General features: G+C 46.0%; 1 protein-coding gene across 2 annotated transcripts in view; it reads right to left on the reverse strand.

Moving 5' to 3' along the window:
- The window catches only part of WDFY4 (WDFY family member 4), a 279998-nt gene that overhangs the window by 169689 nt on the left and 88078 nt on the right, over positions 1-22231 (reverse strand). For both annotated transcript variants that reach the window (XM_075072902.1, XM_075072901.1), the window contains exons 12-14: positions 20035-20648; positions 12783-12876; positions 54-268 (exon numbers count right to left, since the gene is read on the reverse strand). In XM_075072902.1, coding sequence (XP_074929003.1) covers positions 54-268; positions 12783-12876; positions 20035-20648 — 923 coding nt within the window. The remainder of the gene's footprint in view (positions 1-53; positions 269-12782; positions 12877-20034; positions 20649-22231) is intronic.

Consider the following 22231-nt stretch of genomic DNA (forward strand, 5'->3'; position numbering starts at 1 on the left):
ACCTACTGCAGAAAGACACTGTGAAACCACTCTGCTAAATACAGATCCAGTACCTTAATACATCTGGCTCAATGGATTGCGAGGCAAGCTTCTCAAAAATCCTGATGAGAGGCAGGTGCAATGGGTGGCTATCATTGTTCAGAGCGTGCTGACAGGAGGTTATGATGGTGCTCAGCAAGCCGGATGTGCATATCACCTGACGGCTCTTCTCGGATTTCACCAAGGACTGGATGTGATCAGCCACTGCGCATTGGATTTCCTGGGAAAGCTGAAACAAAGAGAAGGCTGGTGTCAGTGTGTCTAAGACCCTAACTCCAAAGGCTGGCTCCATGCAGATCCTTGATTTCAATGGGCTCCAGAGGTGCACCCTAGCTGCAGAGGTCCATCCATGAGCAGCAACTTGCAGGATCAGTGTCTATATCTACACCAATGCTGCGATTAAGTGCATTAATGGCTGTGCCATAAAATTCAGCATCAGGAGAGCCCAGCCATCTTCTCCCATCTGATTACTGCTCAATCATCTGTGGCCAAGCTCTCTTGCAGCAACACCATGTTTGTGAAGGGACTAGGTGAGCAGTCAGTCAGTTCTCCAGTGAAAAGGTGTAACACCACTTGCTCTCTCACAATACATATGGCCTGATCCAGCAAAGCATGTAAGCACATGCTTAACTTCAAGCACACGGACAGTCACACTGATGTGACCTACTCAGTGCTTTAGAAACAACCATGAATTATGGCCTTGGTCCACTAAAAATCTCCAGCACATGCTTAACTTTAAGCACCGCTTAAGTGATTTGCTGAATGGATGCCTTCAGTTGTTCTTAAGCACTTTTTAAAAACGGAACTTGTGTTGATTTTTAAAGCAGCTTGTAGGCCAGCCAGGATGTAGGAAGGCCCAGAAACCCAAGTGGACTTTGCAGGACTAACTGTTTATAGTCTATATCACCATAAATCTTTGTAAGATTGGGGCATCTCTCACTGGAGAAGCATTTGGATGTGTTAAATATTGTTGAAGGAAATAGTTAATACAAACTTTACTTAATAAAGAATTACAGATGATGATATGTCCAATGGTATCAGACATGAAGAAAATGTTGCTGATGCCCACATTCTGGGCTTGATTTTGCAATGTTAATTTGAAATAACTCCACCAGGTTCAGTAGACTGGTATAACACTGGTATAAGTAACAGGAGTGTCACATTTTTGACCAATGTAGGCTAGATTCCGAAGAGCTCAGGGTTGGAATTTGACATGTTCAAAGTCCACTGTCAGGGCCTGATATTCAAAAGAGCTCAGCTCCCATTTAGGTATCCTAAATTAGGGTCAGATTTTCAAAAGTGCTGAGCACCTGCTCGGCAGCCCCCACTGCAACCTTAATGGCCAGATTTTCAAGACAGCTCCCAGCACCCAACATGCAGAGCTTTCTGGACAATCTGGCCCCATATTTTGGTGTCTCAATGGAAATTAAGCTGTTTAGAAATCTAGCTCTAAATCTCCATTATTTATTCTTTTATCTTTATACAAGCAGAAAAGTATATTCTCTCACTACACTTATAAGATCCTTTCCAGAGCCAATACACATTTTTCTTCTTCTAGCAAGAGGATTGGGTGAGCTGTGGAAATGAATGTCTAGTTTAGAACTCTTTCATATTTGTATTGCCGTTATTTCACTTACTCTTTCACTGGATGAAAAAAATTATTATTTACAATCTGCGTAAAGTTGGGAAAAAAATAAAAAAAATACAGATCTTGGCTAAGTGAAACTATAGGTTTACTCCAAAATAAATCCAATAGAACCATAATGGAGTACAAAAAAATTGATAGTTCTCATTATCACAACAGCGCTGTCAATATCAAGATTGCCTTGTTTTGAATAAAACGTGCTGTTTTCAGGAATATTAGTTCCAGTAAAATGGTTTTTTAGTGAAAATGTTAATGGTGGCAGGAAACCAGTCTACATTTCCCCATATACATGGATTGATTTTCCTAACACATATTACTTGCACCATGAGTCAGGAAACTGGAGGTTCAATTAGAACACAGCAAGGCTCACAGCTCTGCATCAGATTAGAGTCTGAGGGCAAAATGTCATCTAGTAATTTGCCCAACATTCTTAAGTAGTCCCAGCTTCTTCCTCCTAACAGTTCATCGCTTCAAAACGTGGTAGTTGAATTTCTCTTCCCTCCAAATGATGTTGGTTTGTTAGGGGACAGACAAATGCCTCAAAGGGTTCAAAGTGTGGATTCATTTCGACAGGATACGGTCCCCTTGGGCTTAAAAATGAGATAGGCATAGACCCACAAAACAATAAATAAATCTTGCACTCCCCCAGCACCTCTCATGGAAGGAACTTAAAGCCCTTTGCACACATTTATTGATGTAACTTCCCAACACACTCTTGAGGGAGGTACTATTTGATGCTATATGTCATTGAGGCACTTACCGAGGGATTTTCAAAAGCAGCTATGGTGCCTAACTCTCCTGGAAATTATTGAGAGTTAAGCACCTGGCACATTTTGACAATCCCATTTGTAGGAACCTAACACGCTGACTTTCAATGAGATATTGGCTCCTAAGTCACTTACCTGCTTTTGAAAATGTTTCCCACAGCAAGTAAGTCACACCAAGCCAGGTCTGCCAGAATTGGGATGAGAATCCAGAACTTGAGTCCCCTGTTGCAGCCATGAGACACAGTCTGTCTCTAACACAACAGCTTACTAATTAGGAGCTTACTCATTGGCATTAATGAGTAAGAACTACCTGAATGAATGCTTTCAGAACTGGGCCCTGTCATGCCACAGTACAACTAAAGCCATATCATAGAATATCAGGGCTGGAAGGGACCTCAGGAGGTCATCTAGTCCAACCCCCTGCTCAAAGCAGGACCAATCCCCAGACAGATTTTTACCCCAGTTCCCTAATTGGCCCCCTCAATGATTGAACTCATAATCCTGGGTTTAGCAGGCCACTGCTCAATCCGCTGAGCTATCCCTCCCCCTGATATGTTATGGCTTGCAGCATCCATGTGTGGTGAGAAGGGGAAGCAGGAAGTAGGCACTATGAATTCAATTGTACATATTACGCTTACATATGGAGACAAAGATGGCTTGTCTGACTTCTTTGGATGAACCATTTCGACTGTGCTTTTTCACCATGTCCTCCTGGGGCTCTCTTTTCTGTTCCAGAGGCTCCTGCACCCAGCAAGGTTCATGAGAGTGAGCTTTTAAAGGAATGGCATGGCTTGCACCACAGCTTCAGAGTATAGAGCAGCACTGAGATAAAGGCTGCTGGGACTGTCACCTTGTATTCAATCTCACGCTCTAAGTGGGAGTCAGGGCTGGGATGAAAAGTGTCTCTTTGTGCTGCAGTAATTCCTGTTGGGGAATCAGTAGATGATGCCCCCCACCCCGCCCATTAGTCTCGAACGAGGCTGGTGCTAAGGATGCTACAGGTGCTGCCGTTTAGAAGAGATGTACAACTAGGGACTTAACCATTAGTAATCAAGGCAAACAAAACCCCTTGGAAAGTTAAGGGTAGGGGTATTAACTCTGGGGTCTCATTCAAAGTCTAAGTTATTGAATTACAATCTGCTTCCCTAACAACCTCCTGCAGACTCGGCTGAATACTGTATTTTCTATGTTGCGTTCTAAGTTCTGGTGTAGTGCTGTTCCATCAGAACTCTGAGTCTGGGCTGATAGGTGGATGTAGTGATCCTGATGCACAGTCAATAAAGCCTAATAGGATCTTTCTGGATGAAAGGCGGAGAAGAAAGAGAACATTTCTGCATAATTTGCTAGGGTTTCTTGCTGGAGCCTGATTTTTAAGCAAATGTACATTTCTGAGAGTTTGGGCAATTCCAGAGTGTTTGGATGTTTTTTATGGAGAGTGTGAAGAACACATTACACTGCCCCAGGGTAAGAGCTGCACAGTGATGTGCAGACCAGCTGCAGGTTTTTGGTTCTGTTACAATTGGGACAGCATCTGCACAGAGACTCTCACGTTAAGTCAATCCTGCAGTCCTCCAGATGCTATGACATCTTTGCATGGGCATTTCTCAAAGCAAGACAAGTCAGCTGAGTTGGCTCCCCTCCTTTCAGAGTAAAACCTGGGTGAGGGAGGTGCTCGGGAGGAAGATTTGGCTTCCAACTCCCCAAAACAGGTTGCAAGACCTGCACGCACACCCTACAGATCTCCTCCAACCCATGCATCTGTCCAGCTCTGTGCCCCAGGCACATCTCCCTGCAGGATCTGGCAGTGCAGCACCCAAGGAGGAATGGAGCCCTGACCTCAGGTGGAGACCCCTTACAGAATGTATTACTGTAAGCTAAGAAATGCTGTGGCATTAACAGAGAAGATGATGTGCCTCCACCCAGGCTGTTTCACCACTCCTACCCCCCTAGCACACACACAGAGATCCAAGGCCAAGAGAAGAGTCTCGATGGACTCCAAAGAAATTGTGCTATGACAGCAGCTGATCCCCTTTTCCATATGGGAGGGGAGATATCTACCCCTTAGCATCTCCACCCCACTAACTGTGTCTGGCAATCCTAGAAAATTCAACAGCTCAGTAAGAACAGGAAGATACCCTGATACATGGCAGTCAGGTGGGTAGACAATTCTCTGTCCCTCAGCTACTCCATTATTAATGCTGCCCAAACCCATCTTCTACATGCAGGACACCTGGCTGTTGGTTTCTCTCATCGGCAACTCACTTTTTAAAATGAATCTATGAACACAGAATTAAAGCGACCCTAGCAAGTTCAAGCAAGAATGGCAGCAAGGAAGGATACAGCAGTCACCTACATCCCCAGGAAGAAGTGATCAATGCTAGAGGGGGAGGGGGACCTTGTGGTTATGTCTCTGGATAAGGAAGATCTGGCTTCAGTTCTTGCCTCTGCTTAGGCAAGTCACTCTAAATGACCTGGGGTGTCCTTTATGGCCTTGAACTGTGTGACTTAGGGCTAGATTCTCCATTTGCTTTGCATCTTGGGTAGTCACTTACATAGGCGCTGGGGAGGGGAAGGGCTGCCACAACCCCTGTGGTTTCCATCATACACAGGATTTCAATGGATCTCAGCACCCCACCTATACACATTGTTCCAGCACCCCTGGTCACTTACACCAGTGTAAAATGCTACCCCATGAGAACAGAGATTATAACAGAATATAGACTCTATAATGAGGGTTGTGGAATCCTCATCACTGGAGGTTGTTAAAAACAAGTTGGACAAACACCTGGCAGGGACAGTGTAGGTTTACTTGGGCCTGGCTCAGCACAGGAGGCGATCCAAGATGACCTCTCCCCGTCCCTTCCAGCCTGCCCTTATATGGGTCTATGATAATGACACTTTAAATCACCCCTTCTTCTTTTTAAATAGACAGTGTAGTCTAGTGGAGAAAGCACTAGAGTAGGAGCTAGGAGAGCTGAGTTCTAGTCTTCACCGTGTCATTACTGGGTGGGTCACTTCTCCTCTTTGGGCTTCCATTTCCCCCGCTCCCCTTTGTCTTGTCTGTTTAGATTATGAACCCTCTAGGGGCAGAGATTATCTATTACTGTGTGTGTATAGCTATAGCGGAATAGGCGCCGATCTTGGTTGTGGTCCTTTAGGTGTTACTCTAACATACGTAATAATAAATGCTTGTGGGCAGAGAAGTGTCATATATCAAAATAATATCTTATGGAACACAAATGTGGTGAATTATGATATTGCCACAACTTTATAAGCAGCAATTCACTACTTGGGGAGTGCAGTTGTGCAGTTTTTGTGAAGTGCCCTGCTATGAACATTAGCAACAAGAACAAACCATTTAGTTATGATTAAATCAAGGACTACATCCAAAGGCAAAGTAGTGAGAAAAGGCCTAAAAGTAGCATCACTGGGTAAGATGCAAGTAGGTATTAAAACAATCTCTGTCTGCCTCTCTGGACTTCAGTATGCTTGGAGCGTGTGAGTCAGCACAACCTTTTGATAATGCACAGCCGTCTTCCTCTATCCATACAACTGAGTCACACACAAGCTCTCAAATACAATCTGATCACAAGAGAGACCTGCTAAAGGTGACTGCAGCACAAAACAGAAAACTGGGCCAAGCTCAGACTGCAGTGATAAACCTAATCTGCAAGATTGATTAAATGATGAACACTGTGACAAGTTTCAATGAAGGAGTCAACTCCTACGTCCCTCTCCATCCCCAGTCATCACTGAATGACTATACAAACTGATCATAAGGAACATTCAGCACAGAAATACATTTTTAAAAGTGGTGTTCACCCTGGGCAATACATTCTTTGTACTTCCTGGTTCACTGACAAGAGCATGGAATGCATCTTTCTGTGACACAAAGACTAGGCCCAGCAGTGACACTTCTGGCATCTGAAAGGCTTCGTCCTGGGAAATCATACAGAAAGCAGAAAATGCCGAGATAACTTTAAAGAGGAGAAGCAATTGTAAAAGTTCAGTATAAATATTTTTCTGTGGCAAATGTCCTGTGACACAAAGCTTGCTTAGAGGGGATGGTAAGTAAGTTTATTTTGTCGTTAGCTTTCCAAATAGGCATCAATTTCATTTTGACACTGATGATTTTGCATTTAAGGAAGGAGAATATTTGCCTTGCATAAATGTGGTCATTACAATGAATGCACACAGTATGCAAAAGTACCAGGGCTGAGTGTTCGCATGAGTGATACTCGATAAATTTCCTTTAAAGACTCAAACAGCACCTCTGCCTTTTTTTTTTTTTGAAGGGCTTTTAGCAAATTTTCATATGTCTCATTTGACATCCAAACATTTTTTTAATTGCCAGTAGAGATGGCTGCAACACACAACCACAGATCTATTCTCACCAGCTGTTAATTGTCATTCTGCTCAGGTCAGAAGAAAAGGCTGCTGTGTGAGATCGAGTCTCCTGTCTGTCTTGCTACTTATTACCACTCTCAGTACATTGACACGCTCAGAGTTACTTTAGCACATCACTGCTTGGGTCTGATAAAGGTCACCAAGAAGCAGCAAATCCAGCTGGGAATGGATCCTATTTCCTTAGGTCAGAATCAGAATGCATTAATGTTTATTGAGTTCCATTAATGCTTCTGCAGAGCAGCGCCTGCTGGTTCCCCACTTTGGTGAAATGGAAGGATTTGTATATGAAGCTGGACTGATTCCTTCAGGCAGATAACTCCATGCTCCATCCCAAAATGTCTTTACACAGCATTCAGACTAGCAAAGTGGTGCTCAGTGCCCACCCATTTTTCCATCCCTGCTACTGAACAACATGCTGTTCAACTCAGCCCCAAACTCTGGGCCAAAAACCTTCTCCTAGACCTTTGTGGTGGATCCTGACTGACATTTTATTCTCCTTACACACAGGCTCCTACCTCTGGGAAAGCTGAACATCTGTGTCAAGATCCACTGCAGAGCTATCAGAGGAGAGCTTTGCCTTCGGTCATCTTCTGGCTTTCAGATGTGCCTCGTGTGACAAAGCACAAGCGCTACCAGCACACATTGCCAGCCAGCTGTATGAGTCCCCATGAACAGAGAGAGCCCAGTGCTGTTCCACTGAACTCAGTGGGAGCCCTTTCACTGATTTCAGCAGGAGTGGAATTGGGCGCAGGGATCATATTCCACAACACTACCATGGTATAGGGTTAGGGGGTTAGGGACTGAAAAACATAACCTGCCATCTCCATTCCTTGCTGCAGCTGCTTTCTGGTCTGTCAGGCACAGAATACATTGTGAGCCAAACGCAAGGGTTTTTCCTTGTTTGGAAGCAGAAATGAAGGAGCATTCATACAGCCAAACACATGCTAAACCCATTTTCCTTCTGGCAGGTAGGATGCTGCCCATGTACAGAACAGATACCTTATGTACATGGGGCCCACTGTCAGAAAAGTCCAGCCATAAAACATTCCAGCCACCTCCAACACGACTACCAAGCCAGCGTATGGATGGGAAGGGAAGAACAGCTGACATGCAGTGTCCAGTGTGATGTGCACATACAGCACCACAGCCCCCTGCTGGCTTTTTAAGACATTTCCTCATTTCCCTTCTATCTGCTACCACTCTACCACCACGGGGAGTTATTTATCTGTCACTGATCCTTGAGCTACAGCTTTTGCACAAGACCATGACCGCCTGATGCCTGAGTAGCTTGCCACTCCACCAGTGGGCTCCCAGCACGGCTCAATACCAGAAATGTGTCAGAGACTGGCACCAGAAAGCTGACACAGCCATGGCAGAGCTTCAGACTATTGTGTGTCACCCATCACCAGTGAAGCTCAGGAGACTACATCATAATCGTGGGTGGTGCTGGGAGACAGAAAAACCTCAGAAGCACTAGCTGCTAGTTCAGCTTGTATGCAGAACAAATTTGGCCCAGAAATCACAGTGAGAATAAAACATGGAGATTCACACAATCAGCTTCACAGAGTTCATCTTCAGATTATAATGAGACTTCAGATCACATCTATTAATGAAGGCAGCATGTTCTACTGGACAGAACCAGAGAACTTAAGAGACACAGGTTCTATTCCTGTTTGTGTTGCTGATGTGACCTTGGGCTAGTCACTTCATCTCTTTATGCGTCTATTTACCCTCCCACCCTTTCTTGCATCTGTTTAGATTGCAAGCATTTTGGGACAGGGACTGCCTCTTACTATCTGTGTACAATGGGGCTCTGATCTCCATTGTTATAATACTAAATAAATTATAAATTAATAAATATTACAACTGCTACTGATTCCTTATCAAATGAGAGAAGGGGGAAAGAAGAAAAGAGAAGGGAAGGAAAAATTAATAGATTCAAGTACATTACTGAGACTGATGGAATTTGTTTCCCAGCTCTTCATATTTTTAATAACACTGCCATCTACTGAAAGTCTGTGGGGTTTTCATTTTCCCTGCCTCATCCAGCAGAGCTGCAGAGCCAGCTCTGACACAGTGACTTCTCTGACAGCTCCTCTCTCACATCCAATTAACTGTTCTACTTGTTTTTCAGAAATTAATTACAGTAATTGTCAAAATTTTAATAGCTGCTGGCTTGGCTTGCAATGAAGAGTCAAGAAACATCAGCAGTTAATTACATTCCCACCTTCCAAAGATGCTGATGAGGAATTTGGTTTTATTCCAAACCTCCCGTTTATCTGCTAGTTGAATCCAAATATTTCAGGAAAGCCAAAAGACATACACTGGATAATTTGCTCATTCGGTCAGGGTGCATGTGGGGAGAGCCTGAGAAAGGAAATTTCACCTGAGCAGATTCCTAGTTGTGATCAAGCTAACGGAGTGCCAATTTCCTGTTAATTGCTACACCAGTCTGTAACTGCTAGGAAGAGTGCAGGCCTTGATCCTGATCTTACGTATACCATAATTGCCCTGGTATCACCCCACTGACTTAAGCGATTGACATCATTGTAACCGAGAGCAGAATTGAGCTCCAGGACTGTAAACAGAAAAATGCATCATGCGCTGCTGGAGATACCAGGGAAAGTGCTGATCCCAAGTGTTGGCCCAAACAGCTGCTGCTGTGTGGTACATGCATGAGATGCACTGCAGGAAGGATGAGGTGTGGGAAGCCCATTCCCTTTCATGTGGGCTCTTGGGCCCTAGGAGCATGATGCGGAGTGGGGAGTACCTACCCAGATGGGGCATATCTGGAGTGAGAAAAGCACCTCCCTGGTTTCTGCCCCCAGAGCACTATGCCCTCCACTGGCCTCGCAGACAGTGGCAAGTGAGAGGCTGCAGAAGGGAAGCGTTTGTAGTTAGCATCAGGAGGTCAGTCCATGTGCACTTGGCTGGAATGCCAAGTTGCAGCACCTCTGTAAATATGTGCTGTACAAAGGAGTCCATGTCATTTACATGGAACAGACATGCCTCCTGGGGCATGTACAGGAGTGCCACCCCGTTTTCCTTTTTCCAGCACAATCCCCCCTAGGGAGACTGCAAAGAGATCCCCATACCATAGGCCCTTACTATCTCTCACACACACACCCTGAACCCGTGAAATCAGTGGCAGGAGCAGCTGTTCATATATACACCTCACTTTGCTAGATCAGGCACTTAATTCCACCCTTTATATGTTCTTAACTGAATACATTCATGTGCTTTTAAAGCAGCAGCAACAACACCCGTCAAGATAGATGCTTCTTAGCAATTAATGACCAACCGAGCAAGGACCAGAGATATCAACTCCCTCCAACTAATAACAATTGCTATTATATATTATTTGTATTATGGTAGCACAGTGGAGCCCTGGCCTATAAGTGCCCACTCCTTTATATTAGGAACTAGCAGCTCAGAAGCATTCAGCACCCACAGTTGCAGCCAGACAGTTCAGAGAACTGAGTTCAGTGAGTGCTGAGATTCTGAAAACCAGGCCCTGAGCTCTTTGGAAAATCCACCCCCAGGACTCAATCCAAGGCCACTACAGATCAGATGTACCTGGAGGAAATTGATTTGACTCAAAAGGAGGAAGAACAGGGAGGTGACTGTTGGTACTTTGCTAGTAGAACTTGGTAAAGGTGTTTGGAGAAGATAAGATCCAAGTCTGTTGCCCTAGACTCTGCTGAATCACACCCAGCCCTTTCCTGGGCCATGAAATGGTGCCCTTCCATTTTTTACCCCTCCCACACCGTGTGAGTCTGCACTCCCTGGCTCCTGGCAGGATGGCAGCAAGAATCCCAGAATTCTACAGGAGAGGCAGATCTTGCTGTATTTCCCCTCAGCCTAACCCAGGAAGTGCTGGCAGTTTTGAGAATGGCCTTGTAAAACAGCTGACCTCAGCTCCACAGAGAGGCAGGTACACATCCCAAACTTGAAAATGTATCCCAAAACCTTCTTGCCCATCTCTAACTGCCACCCTCTCCACAAAACTTCCACGCTGCAAACACATCAGCCTTGTAAACAAAATAGTCAGACGCAGCCAGTAGTTGGATGGGTGTTGCAGGAAAAGAGGAAAGATGGGCCAGTGGTGAGGGGACTACCATTGGACACAGGAGACATGGGTTCTATTCATGCTCTGCCACAGATTTCAAGTGTGACCTATGACCTTGTCTCTTATTTCCCAATCTGTCAAATGGGGATAAGAGCACTTCCCTACCACACAGTGGGTGTGAAGGGGAATACATTAGCTACACTGAAGCTAAAATAGTCCAGTGATGGGGGCTATAAAAGATAAAAAAGGGTTAATTCAGGAGGGGATGCTTTTGGATGGGATGTAACCCTGAAATCCAATGCAACTCGGAAGTCCCTCTCGCTTTAACCAACCCTGTCCCTTGCCCTTTTCTTTGAAATAAATGGGGTTTTTTGCACTGGCTAAAGAAAGAGCATGAATCCACACACTCTGGAATACACCGGACTGTTTACAATCCAAATTGGACAGGAGCCGGGTTTCTGATCATTGTTCATTTGATGGCAGTTAGAGACCCACTCATCTGAAAAGCAGAGTTGTTAGCCTCAGGTGTCCTGGACAAAGTGGGCACCTTCTTTCGACTCTACTTCAATCCCCCCCTGCATTTACCAACGGATTTGATGTTCTTCCTGTACTCAACTGTTCTGTAAGCTGCTGTGACTCTGTTAAATAGCAGCCCTATGCAGACATATCCCTCCCTGTCTCCATTCTTGCTCTGGGAGTGAAATAAATTGTCGCTGACCAGAGGGTGCAGCTTATTCCCCCATCCCCTTGCACCTGATCAAATACTCTGGCCAGCTAGTAGAGGGAATGGAACCAAGGCTCTACCCAGCCACCCTCTTATTTGCTGTGGGGAGTATCCAGAGAACAGCAGGGGCTGTGTTCTGCATCAGATCAAAACCCAGGCAAAGTCTAGCACAGGGGTCCGCAACCTTTCAGAAGTGGTGTGCCAAGTCTTCATTTATTCACTCTAATTTAAGGTTTCAAGTGCCAGTAATATATTTTAATGTTTTTAGAAGGTCTCTTTCCATAAGTCTATAATATATAACTAAACTATTGTCATATGTAAGGTAAATAAGGTTTTTTAAATGTTTAAGAAGCTTCATTTAAAATTAAATTAAAATGCAGAGCTCCCCGGACCGGTGGCCAGGACCAGGGCAGTGTGAGTGCCATTGAAAATCAGCTCACATGCCGCCTTTGGCACACGTGCCACAGGTTGCCTACCCCTGGTCTAGCAGATGTGAGAGATCCTTTAATGTGAATGGTGCAATATAAATGCAAGTTTTATCAACTCACAGGGCACTGCCAGGGCCGGCACTTCTATTAGGCGACACTAGGCGGTCGCCTAGGGCGCCAGGATTCAGGGGGTGGCATTTTGTGCGCTCCCCAAGGAAGCTTCCGGTTCCGCTCCCGTCGCGCCACCAAAGAAGGACCTTCTGCTGACATGCCACGGAAAACAGCGGCAGGCAACTGAGCAGCTCAATGACTGCCGCTGTCACCTGAGACATTTCGGCAGAGGGTCCTTCTTCGGCGGCGCAATGGGAGCGGAACTGGAAGGTCTCACGCACCCCATGGGGAGCACACAAAATGCCGCCCCCCGAATTCTGACTATGGTGCCAGAAACCCTGGCGCCGCTCCTGGGCTCCGCTTTCCCAAATGTAAAGCCCCATTAATCCTGGTTCTGTGATCACCCTGGAAAAAGAGTTCTTCTGTTCTTCTTGCCCTGATGAGCATGATGAACAATGGGCTATTTCTCTGCTAGTTATCTGGACTGATTTCAGTGATGCTTGTGTACAGGAGCGAATGGTACTTACAGCATGGGCCAGGTCAAAGGGGTGAAGGAAAGACAGCTCAAAGCACCACCTAGACGGAGATTTACCTCAGGGTGTTCCTCCTTGTAGAGCTTTGGAAGCAGCCTCACCATGACACAGACAGCACCTGGATGTATAATGGCACAGTTTCCCCCTTCCAACCTGCAGGAAATAGATGCGAAGAAACTGTAACAGCATTGCTGACAAGGTCACACAAGGTGAGCCAGTTCCCCAGCAGACAACCACATTGTTTATTGCTTGCATTGACCAGGTTCAGTGCTAAAAAGTAAACCAATGGCCCAGCAACCTGGGACGGCCAGAAACAGAACTACTACCAAGATGCACCCTGCTAGAAGCACCGAAAGGTACAACCAAAGCTCAAATCTGACCCTGTGGATCATGACCCTCAAGACACCCAGGTGTGCAGAGCCATTTTTCAAATGACTCTGACTTGAAGAATTTGTTCCATAAAGAGTAAACTACAAAAAGTCTCTGATGCCTCCAGAGGCAGTGCCACATTCTCTTGAGATCCAAGATGACAACCTAGGATCCAGCACTGAGCAAGATCTCTAGGATTCCCCAAACCAAGAGCAGCAAGTGGGGAAGGTACAGAGTGTGAATAAAATCAGAACGCCTTCCTGCACAACTAAACCCTTCCCCAAACATCAAACCAACTCAGAGCAGAGGGGAGAAAGAGTTTGCGGTTATTTACTTTTCTCCACCATTTTTCATTTGTGCCACATACCTCTGCCCATTCAGGGAGAGGAAAATGAAGCATCAAAATTCACAGGGAAGTCTGCTCAAGCCACGTTACTGGCTAGAAGAAGGACATTCCAGTAACATGATGAGAGAGCTACTTTTTCATGAGATTTCTAGCTCAGGCTTTGCAGGCTCAGGATGTTTGAAGAAACACACAAACTTCTAGCTGAACCAAAGCTCCAGCCAGTTTAAAGATGTGGGCTGTATGGTATTATCAGATACACTGTCCTTTCCAATTGATCCTGGTGAATGAAACTCAGATAATGTCTGACAGCACTAACTGGATGTCAAAAATAAAACAGCAAGCACTATCACTCTCTGTAAAACGGGAAGAATACATAACAGGATAGGAATAAAAAAAGGCCGTTATATGAAACTAAAAGAGAATAATGTCTGTAACAAACACCTGTTTGCCATTTCCAGAAGCCAATACCAACAGACCAGTGCAAAGTGACTAACGTGGGACACTGCCCCACAGTGACCAATGACTATTACTGCACCCTCAAGGCAAATGCTGTCTTATTAAATAGCGCTTGCTGAAAAAAATTACTTGTTTGTTATTCTTTAAGCTTAATGAGTCAAATTCAGCTCCAGTGCGAATGCCTGAAATTCCACTGATTTCACATCTACACCAAGGAGGAATGTGGCTCCAATGTTTGAAGGCTAAACAAGCAAAGAGGCACTTTTTTTTGAACACACACAAAGTCTGGGTGAAATCCTGCCCCACTGACATCAAGGGCAAAACTCCCCTTAAATTCAATGGGGCCTGGGTTCCATTATTTGTAGTTTTCACTCTTTAGCTGTGTTCGTTTGGCCAAATTCATTTGCTGCATAAGGCTGCTGAAATCAAGGGAATTTGTTACACCAGGGAGAAAGTGAGCCCCTTGTGTTTGGGGATCTTATGACACCAAACATGTCAACAAAACTGCAGAAGAGACAACGTCAAGCAGTGTCACCAACTGTCACCATTCTATCAATCTGTGGTGCCTTTCTTAAGGCCCCAGCTCCTGGACTCCTGTGATTACATGAGAAACTCAGCTTGCATTTAAAAAAGAAAGACGTTTCTAGCCTTCATGGTTGTAGAGAAAAGCTGGAAAACCAGCCCCTGTTAGGTTCAAACACTAGGAGGTAAATAAAAAGAGCTAAATTCATGATTTTTAAAAATGTTAAGCCTCTCTCTTGATTTTTAGAGGCTGACATGATTTCTGAATGATTTGAGTTGACAGTGCTGTCCAAGTGCCCAGCCAGTGCCATAATTATGAATAGGCTAGAACACAAAGAAGAACCAGCTTGAATCTCTGCCTGTCCCTGAACTGCACCTTCAAGGGCTGCACAGAACCCCCCATCCCCATGATCTTCCAAGGGGTCCCACCCCCTTCCTCCCCCACAATCATCAAAAAGACCTGTTGTGATTATTGGACTTACAAAGTTACCCTAAGCTCAGCTATAAAAAATACATGAACGTTCATAAGATGTTACAATAACCATGAAAAATAGGTCAAGTTATTTTCAGTAAATGGCTATTGTCATAGGTGCAACAAAACCAGATGGAGAAACTCTACAAGTCCAATGAAAATGGCTAATGATATATGTCAAAGCACGGTGGTGAGATCATCTCTGGTAAAAAGAAAAAAAAAATTGGGAACAAAGTTACTGTGCCAAGCTGGGCCTTATAGAAATGGGTTTAATTGGTGGACAAAATAATGAGGATAAAATATTCCACCCCTTTTACTCCTTTTTGGGGTGCTTAAGAAGAGACTTTGAGGGGTAAAAAAAAGAATTCATTTCCTCTCCTCCTGCTCATCCCGCAACCTGCCAGCACTGTAACTCATCTTGACGCATCTAAAGGACTTTCTTCCTGACAGGAAGCCGGCTGGCCTTGCTCTTGCTTAATTAACTTTCTTTTCACCCGTGAGTGCTGAAAGTCATCACATTAGGACATCCATTCAGCCCATCAGTGGGGAGATCGAACTACCAGCACCACAAAGGCTCCCAAGACCAATGTTCCCTCTAATTTTTGACAAGCCGTGTGTGCAAAAAATTTCTGTGCAAATTTTTATGCTTCTGTGCAAATTTGTGTGTTTCACCGTGTGCACGGTGTTTAGGATCTGTGTGCACGTGCACACGTGCACAGCTTAGAGGGAACAGTGTCTGAGATCCTATATTATATTCCCTTCCCTTGTTGTGTGACTTTCTCACCCTGCCATTTCTTTCCTCCTATCCTCTCTCACTCTCTTGGCTTTTCATCGAATCCTGAAGTCAACTATTCTGTGTTCATCCAAACCTGCCTCGTCTAAGGAGAAAGAATCCAACCAGTCCACAACCCTGACCAGACCGTAACTAACCAGGGGTCAAAGCTGCAGGCATCGTGGTCAACTTGCCAGCCAAAGCATCCACTCGTAACTAACCAGCAGTCCAGAGTTCCAAAAACATCAACACAAGCCGTATTTCTCCCATCTCTTCTATCCTGTCTCTCCTCCTCCTTAGGTTTGTCTGCTTGTTAACAGCAGGATAAGTGAATGCCCTCTACACACCAGGGTGTAATAAAATTAACCCTTTGCTTTTCATCAAGGGAAAGTTGTTCTGAAAATAAAAGACTGATATTCTGACTTCAAAAGGAAACAGATTTTGAGAAGGTCTGACTACGTTTGTTTTGCACAATCACTCAAAGTTTCAATAGAAATACTAGTTTTAACTTCATGTGTTAAATCAATAATGTTTCAATCTGAATGAAGCTTTTTGGGTGTTTGCCACATAAACAAGGAAAACCAAGCACTCTGTTTAAAAACAACCCTGAACCGTAGGGTTGCCCTGGAGTCTCCAGGAATTAAAGATTAATCTTTAAAGATTATGTCATGGGATAAAACCGCCAGGAATGCTTCAACCAAAACTTGACAACCCTACCAGCCTATCGCTGTTTAACGTTGGACAGTGAAAGGGTTCATAAACACCTTTAACTCTTTAGGCCTTTCAGAGCAATTTCAGTACAACACCTACCTACCTCCCCCATGATCTTCAAATAGGCCCCAGGCCATCTCCTCTATCCCCAATGATCTTCCAAAAGGCCCCATCTCCTTGCCTGCCATACTCCAATAGGCCACAGCTCCCTTTCCACTACTATCCTGTGAAAGGCCCTGTCTTCCTCTCCCCACTTCAAGGCCCTGACAGAGCCCATCAGGTGCCATCACATTGTTGATCTCAAATCCAGTCAGGAGGCGTCGCTATTTAAAACTAAGACAGAGGGGGCACTGGGGACAAAGTGAACTGCCCCATTGAAGCTAAAGAGCCATTAAGCACAGTAAGCCTATGGAAAGGCAGTTGCTGCCGCCATTCTGCAGCAGGGGGCAATCTGATTCCCAGAGATCAGCCTCCATTAAAACAGCTTGCAGCAAAATATTCTCTCTAATCACAGGAACGCAAGAGGGAGGGCGCCCGTCTGTCATACAAATTGCTTTAGGCATTTGCATTGGAGCGAGAAACCCCCCTCATCTTCTCACAAGCCATAGCCAGTGGATGGAACTGTGGAGTGGTTTCAAAGGAGTTTGTCCTCACTCAAAGAGGCTGCATTTCAGATGAGATTGAAGAGCCCAATCCTGCATGGCCCTGTACTCTGTATAATCATTTACAGTAGGGTAAAGAGGGCATGCAGCAGGAATGGCTCTAGTTTTTTTGATGCCCCAAGCACGGCAGGCAGGCTGCCTTCGGCGGCATGCCTGTGGGAGGTCCACCGGTCCCCTCAGCTTCGGCATACCCACCACCGAATTGCCGCCGAATCCACGGGACTGGCGGACCTCCCACAGGCACGCCGCCAAAGGCAGCCTGACTGCCGCCCTCGCAGGGACCGGCAGGGTGCCCCCCCGCGGCTTGCCGCCCCTGGCATGCGCTTGGAGCGCTGGTGCCTGGAGCCACCATTGACATGGAATACTACCAGCGGGATTTCACACCCACTGGGCACACAAGGAAGTGACTGCACAAGTCACCAGACCCTTGGACTTCATCCCCTCCTTTCCCCAGGCACCTACTTTTCACTAACTTTTCAGTACTCATCTGCAGGTTGGGGCCTCACAGGTAACGCATGGTTGTTACACATTGGTTCCCACTATACAGGGCCAGCTTCAGGCACCAGTTAAGGAAGCAGGTGCCTGGGGAGGCCAATAGAAAGGGGCGGCACTCCGTCTGTTATTGGGGCAGCACAGCCCGGTGTGCGGCAGCAATTCGGCAGCAGGTCCTTCACTCCCTCTCTTCCTCTTTGGCTGCAGCTCAATCGGGTTTTTCTTTTCGCCGCTTGGTGCAGCAAAAAAGCTGGAGCCGGCCCTGCCACTATAGACCTGCCTGGCCTAGTAGAGCACCGGGGGCTGCGGCCTCTCACAGGGGGAAGTGTGAAGAGGGAGAAGCAGCTAAGGAGAAGCTGCAGGTTATCAGGAAAGCCAACTGTGTGCACTGGATTTCCCATGCCTATTTGCAGAGCATTCAGTGCTGACGCCTAAGCAGTGGCAGTGAAAGCTTCCCTACCCTCTTTGCAAGCCTCCTGGCTGCTGAACTCAGCTCCCTCCTCTGCTGATGCCTCTGGTTAACATGTCTCCGTTCATGTCTCCAGGCGCCATCTCCTCAGGGCACAAGGGGCCTCAAAAAGTTGAGGCACCCAAAACCAGAGGCCACTTGTATCTGACTGATCCAGGCAGAGTCCCATAACACAACCCCACAGTTCCTGACTTAGTCCCTGGAAGGCAGTACTAGAGAGGGGTCGAAGTAGGGCTTTGCCCTGGGGCACCTCTCAGGCCTAGTATCCTGGAGTAAGCATGTCCTTCACACTCATAAGCGAACCTAATTACAGGCTGGTGGGTCTCATTGGGAAAAATATGTCATCTGTGATATCAGGGAGGGGGATGGGGGACTGTCCATTGTCCTGCTGTCATCCAACCAGAGCTGTTTCCTCATGCCTCCTGGCTGCCAGTCACTCCTCCTGTCCCCTGCTGCTGCCAGTCCCTGCTTAGCTCTGTGCTTCTCACCCAGCCTCTGCCCCAGTTCAGTCCACTGCCCAGCCTGAGCGAGCCCCCTGCCTGCTGCCCCAGGTCCCTCCAGGTTTCTCCTGGGCCAAGGGAAAAACACTAGTGAATGTGCTGCTCAGCATATTCAGCACAGCATTTCATCTGAAGTAGCTAGCTCATCCCCAGTTGGAATCCCACCTTCAGTACAAACCAGGGTGTTCAGTAAGCATCTCTTGTGACCTACTTTGAAGCCATTCTGATAACTGGCCAAGGAAAACTACAAAGATTTTTCACACAGCTTCAGATAATGGACAGATGAATCACAGAGGGCCAAATGCTGAGGTGCTAACCCAGTCTGCATTTAGCATTCACTCGACCAAGATTCCTATTAACTTCAACAAGCGTTTCCTATGAGTCAGGATGTCAAGGTTTGGCCTTCCAGTGCGACTTAGTCATTTTCGTTCTTTAAAGACAGCTGGAGATGCCTCCATGGTGACATGGCCAGATCTGTAATCCTCTGCCGCTTGGATTCTAGCTACAACTAGAAATACAGTGAATAGTATGTAAGAGCACAGGGAGAACTGAGCTGCAGCCAGGGACACAGGAAACTGATGGAGATTTCCCCTGTCTCTTAAGGGAAGAAATGTAAATGTTGAGGGAAGGCACAACTTAATAAAAGATATCCAGAAACACAGAACTGCCCTTCCAAGTGCTGCGGAAATCTCCCGGTCTTCCCTGAATGTCTTCCCTGACCTTCTTGCCTTGATATATATAAAATGAGGCAGACAGTATGGCTTCTTCCTTCTTCATTTTTCCAGTACAGGGCATTTGAAATATAGTGATTTAGGCCTATTTACATTGCACCCAGTGACTGGACACAATCTTCTATCTCATTGCAGGAGTCAATATTGATTTGAGTGGTTTTGAGCAGAGGCTAAAAAATAGTTTTCAAATTCCAGTGACCTATAGCCTCTCTCTGGTACTTGATCAAAGAGACAGGATCACTCTGAAAGCTCACCCAGTGTATAATCCAGAGCCCAGAGATGACAAAAAGCTCTCATAGCCCCTTGTCCCACTGAACCAAACAATTGTGTGCAGTTCTGTAGCCCTGTTGGTCCCAGGATATTACAGAGGTAAGGTGGGTGAGGACATATCTTTTATCAGACCAACCTCTGTTGGCAAAAGAGACAAGCTTGTCCCTACTTTGTCCCTCTGAAGTCAAACACTGAGATTTATGCTGCAACATTTGCAGTCATTCACCTTTTATAAAGTGGCATTGTCTGCCTGCTAGAGCACAGGCCTGGGAGTGTGGACTCCTCAGCTTGATCCCTGACCCTCTCACTGACTCACTGTGTGACCTGGGGCAAGTCACACCACCTCTGGGCCTTGGTTGATGACCACTCTCCCTGTAAAATGCAGATAATACTATCAGCCTGCAGCTCAGGGGGCTTTGTCAGGCTTATTTCACTCCTACATGTAAAATACTGTGGGCTCCTCAGTGACACCAGAAACACCCAAGTATTACTGCTCTTGGATGCTGGGGTCTTTCTATAATAAAGAATCAAATACCTACCTGTCTTCAGGGTCTGCCCATGCCCGGTAGTCAGAGGCAGGTAATTTATCCTCCAGTGGTTTGAAGCTAGTACCATGCTCCTCCTGTTGATCTAGTTGTCCCTTCTGAACATCCCATGGTTGCTCTTCTGCAGCAGGCTTTATCTCCAGGAAGCAACTGTCCAGATGCAGGGTCCCTTTGATCATATGATCAAGGAAACTCAGAATCCGTATGCAGCTCTTGAGCCATGCTGGGAAAGGTTCTGATGAGTACAAGGCTGCGTTCAAGAACTCTGCAAACGTCCTTCCTTTCTCAAGCTGCACAGGGACTTGCTGGCTCCCCTGTGTCCAGAAGCAGCCAAGTGAGCCAAGATCCTCCGCCAGCTTCTCAAAGAGGCCATTCCTTTGGAAGAAGTCACTGTTGATGGGGTCCAGGTGCAGAGCAGCAGCTATCCCCTGAAGTGTGTACAAAACAAGCTCCAGGATGAGGCTATGCCCCGTAGCTGCCCATGCCCCTGACGGCGGGTCCTGTAACGCACCTTCCATATCGGAGAGAAGGGATAGGAGTCCATTGAATCCGCTGCATGTTCTGAAAGCCGAATGGCACTTGGGGTTCTCCAGGATCCTCAGGAGAGACTGTGGCATTAGAGAGAAGGGAGATAAAGCAAACGTTTAACCTCACATCACATAAGATACCAAGTTGGGCTAGACAATGCTCTCAGAATTTTGATTTCACTGACATTTCAATTGTTGATCAAAAATGTGGAGGAGAGGAGGAATGACATTTTTGCAAATCTTTCTTGCCTGTTTTTCAACCACCTCAAACATCAGAGAATTTAACATGTTTTCTGAAGCCATCTCTGCAGGCAGCCCTGAGGCTCGGGGATGAGGCTTACAAGGCTCCAAGCCAGCGGGCAAAGTTCCAGTCCTAAACACTGCCGGTTGCTAGCCTGTTTGGCCAAAGCAGAGACCAGGAGTAGCCAATTTCCAGGGGAAGGGAGGCTTCATGCTGCTCTTACAGGGAACTCTAGGTCAACAGCACTAGAAGAGGTGCCCCCACTGCTTGCCCCTGCAGCCAGAGTATATCTGCTTTACTGATGAGGGCAGCTGCACCTATCTCCTCCTGACTCATAAAGACCCCCTGATGAGATGGGGTGGGTTGCCCCAGAGCAGTGGGGCTTGGAGTGAATACCCAACAGAGATGCATGAGGCAGTTCACCCCGTCTCTGAGCTGTCACTTCAGGTTGTCTGCAGATGCAGGCAGAGCTCACTGCAGCCAAGACATTGCTCAAGGTTGTGAGCTTTTCTTCACAACCAGGAGGGCTAGAAACCAACTTTTGTCTGAAAGTGAGAGCTGAGATTTCAGCGTAATCTCCTCACTCAAGGACTATAGACGTGGGCCCACCGTGCCTAGGACTTAAACCAACCCAGAGCATTCCACATACCTTAGAGCAGAGATTATTTTTAAATAGTTTAAGCGAAACTCCTACAGGCTGATGGAACTTTTCCAATAGCGTCTACCAATGGCTACAACCATCGTACTGAAAAATATTCCACATTCAACTGGCACAGATAGTGTGTCCATACAGAGCCATAATGGCCTGTCAGGTGTTAACCAGAACCCATTCTGCTCAAAACCAGCAACATAACATGGTCCAAAAGATTCTGCAGAGAGTAGGTTCTTCTAGCACTAAACTAGCAATAACAGTTTCCTGTCTCACAGGGACAAACATAGTTAATGCTTGTACAGCATTTTGGAGACAAAAAGCGCTGAGAGTCTGATCCAAAGGCCACGCATGTCAGTAGGAGTCTTTCAGTGATTTCAATGGACTTTGTAGCAGGCTATAAATGAGTGCTATGTATCACTGCATGTATTTAAAACCTAACCCATTCCATTGTAAGTCAGAGATACTTTGGACGTGATTTGGGCCTCACTTACACTGGAATAATCTGAGTGTAAAAATCAGTCAGAGAAGAATGAGGCCCAGTATATTTGCATCTAACCCATCCCTAACATTTCCTCCTTGTGCAATTTATTAAATGCAGAAGCCACAAGAGATAAACAGGGGTAACACACTTGGGATTTGGGTTTGTCTCTTGCTACTCTGAAGAACACTAACCCTTATGTTGGCTGAGAGTCATACAGAAAAGCCTCTCAAATCAAATGAGAGGCTTAATTCCAAATCCACTGAAGAAAAGCATTTCTATCATAAATATCT

This window comes from Chelonoidis abingdonii, chromosome 16 (assembly GCF_003597395.2).
Source record: "Chelonoidis abingdonii isolate Lonesome George chromosome 16, CheloAbing_2.0, whole genome shotgun sequence".
Taxonomy (NCBI): domain Eukaryota; kingdom Metazoa; phylum Chordata; order Testudines; family Testudinidae; genus Chelonoidis; species Chelonoidis abingdonii.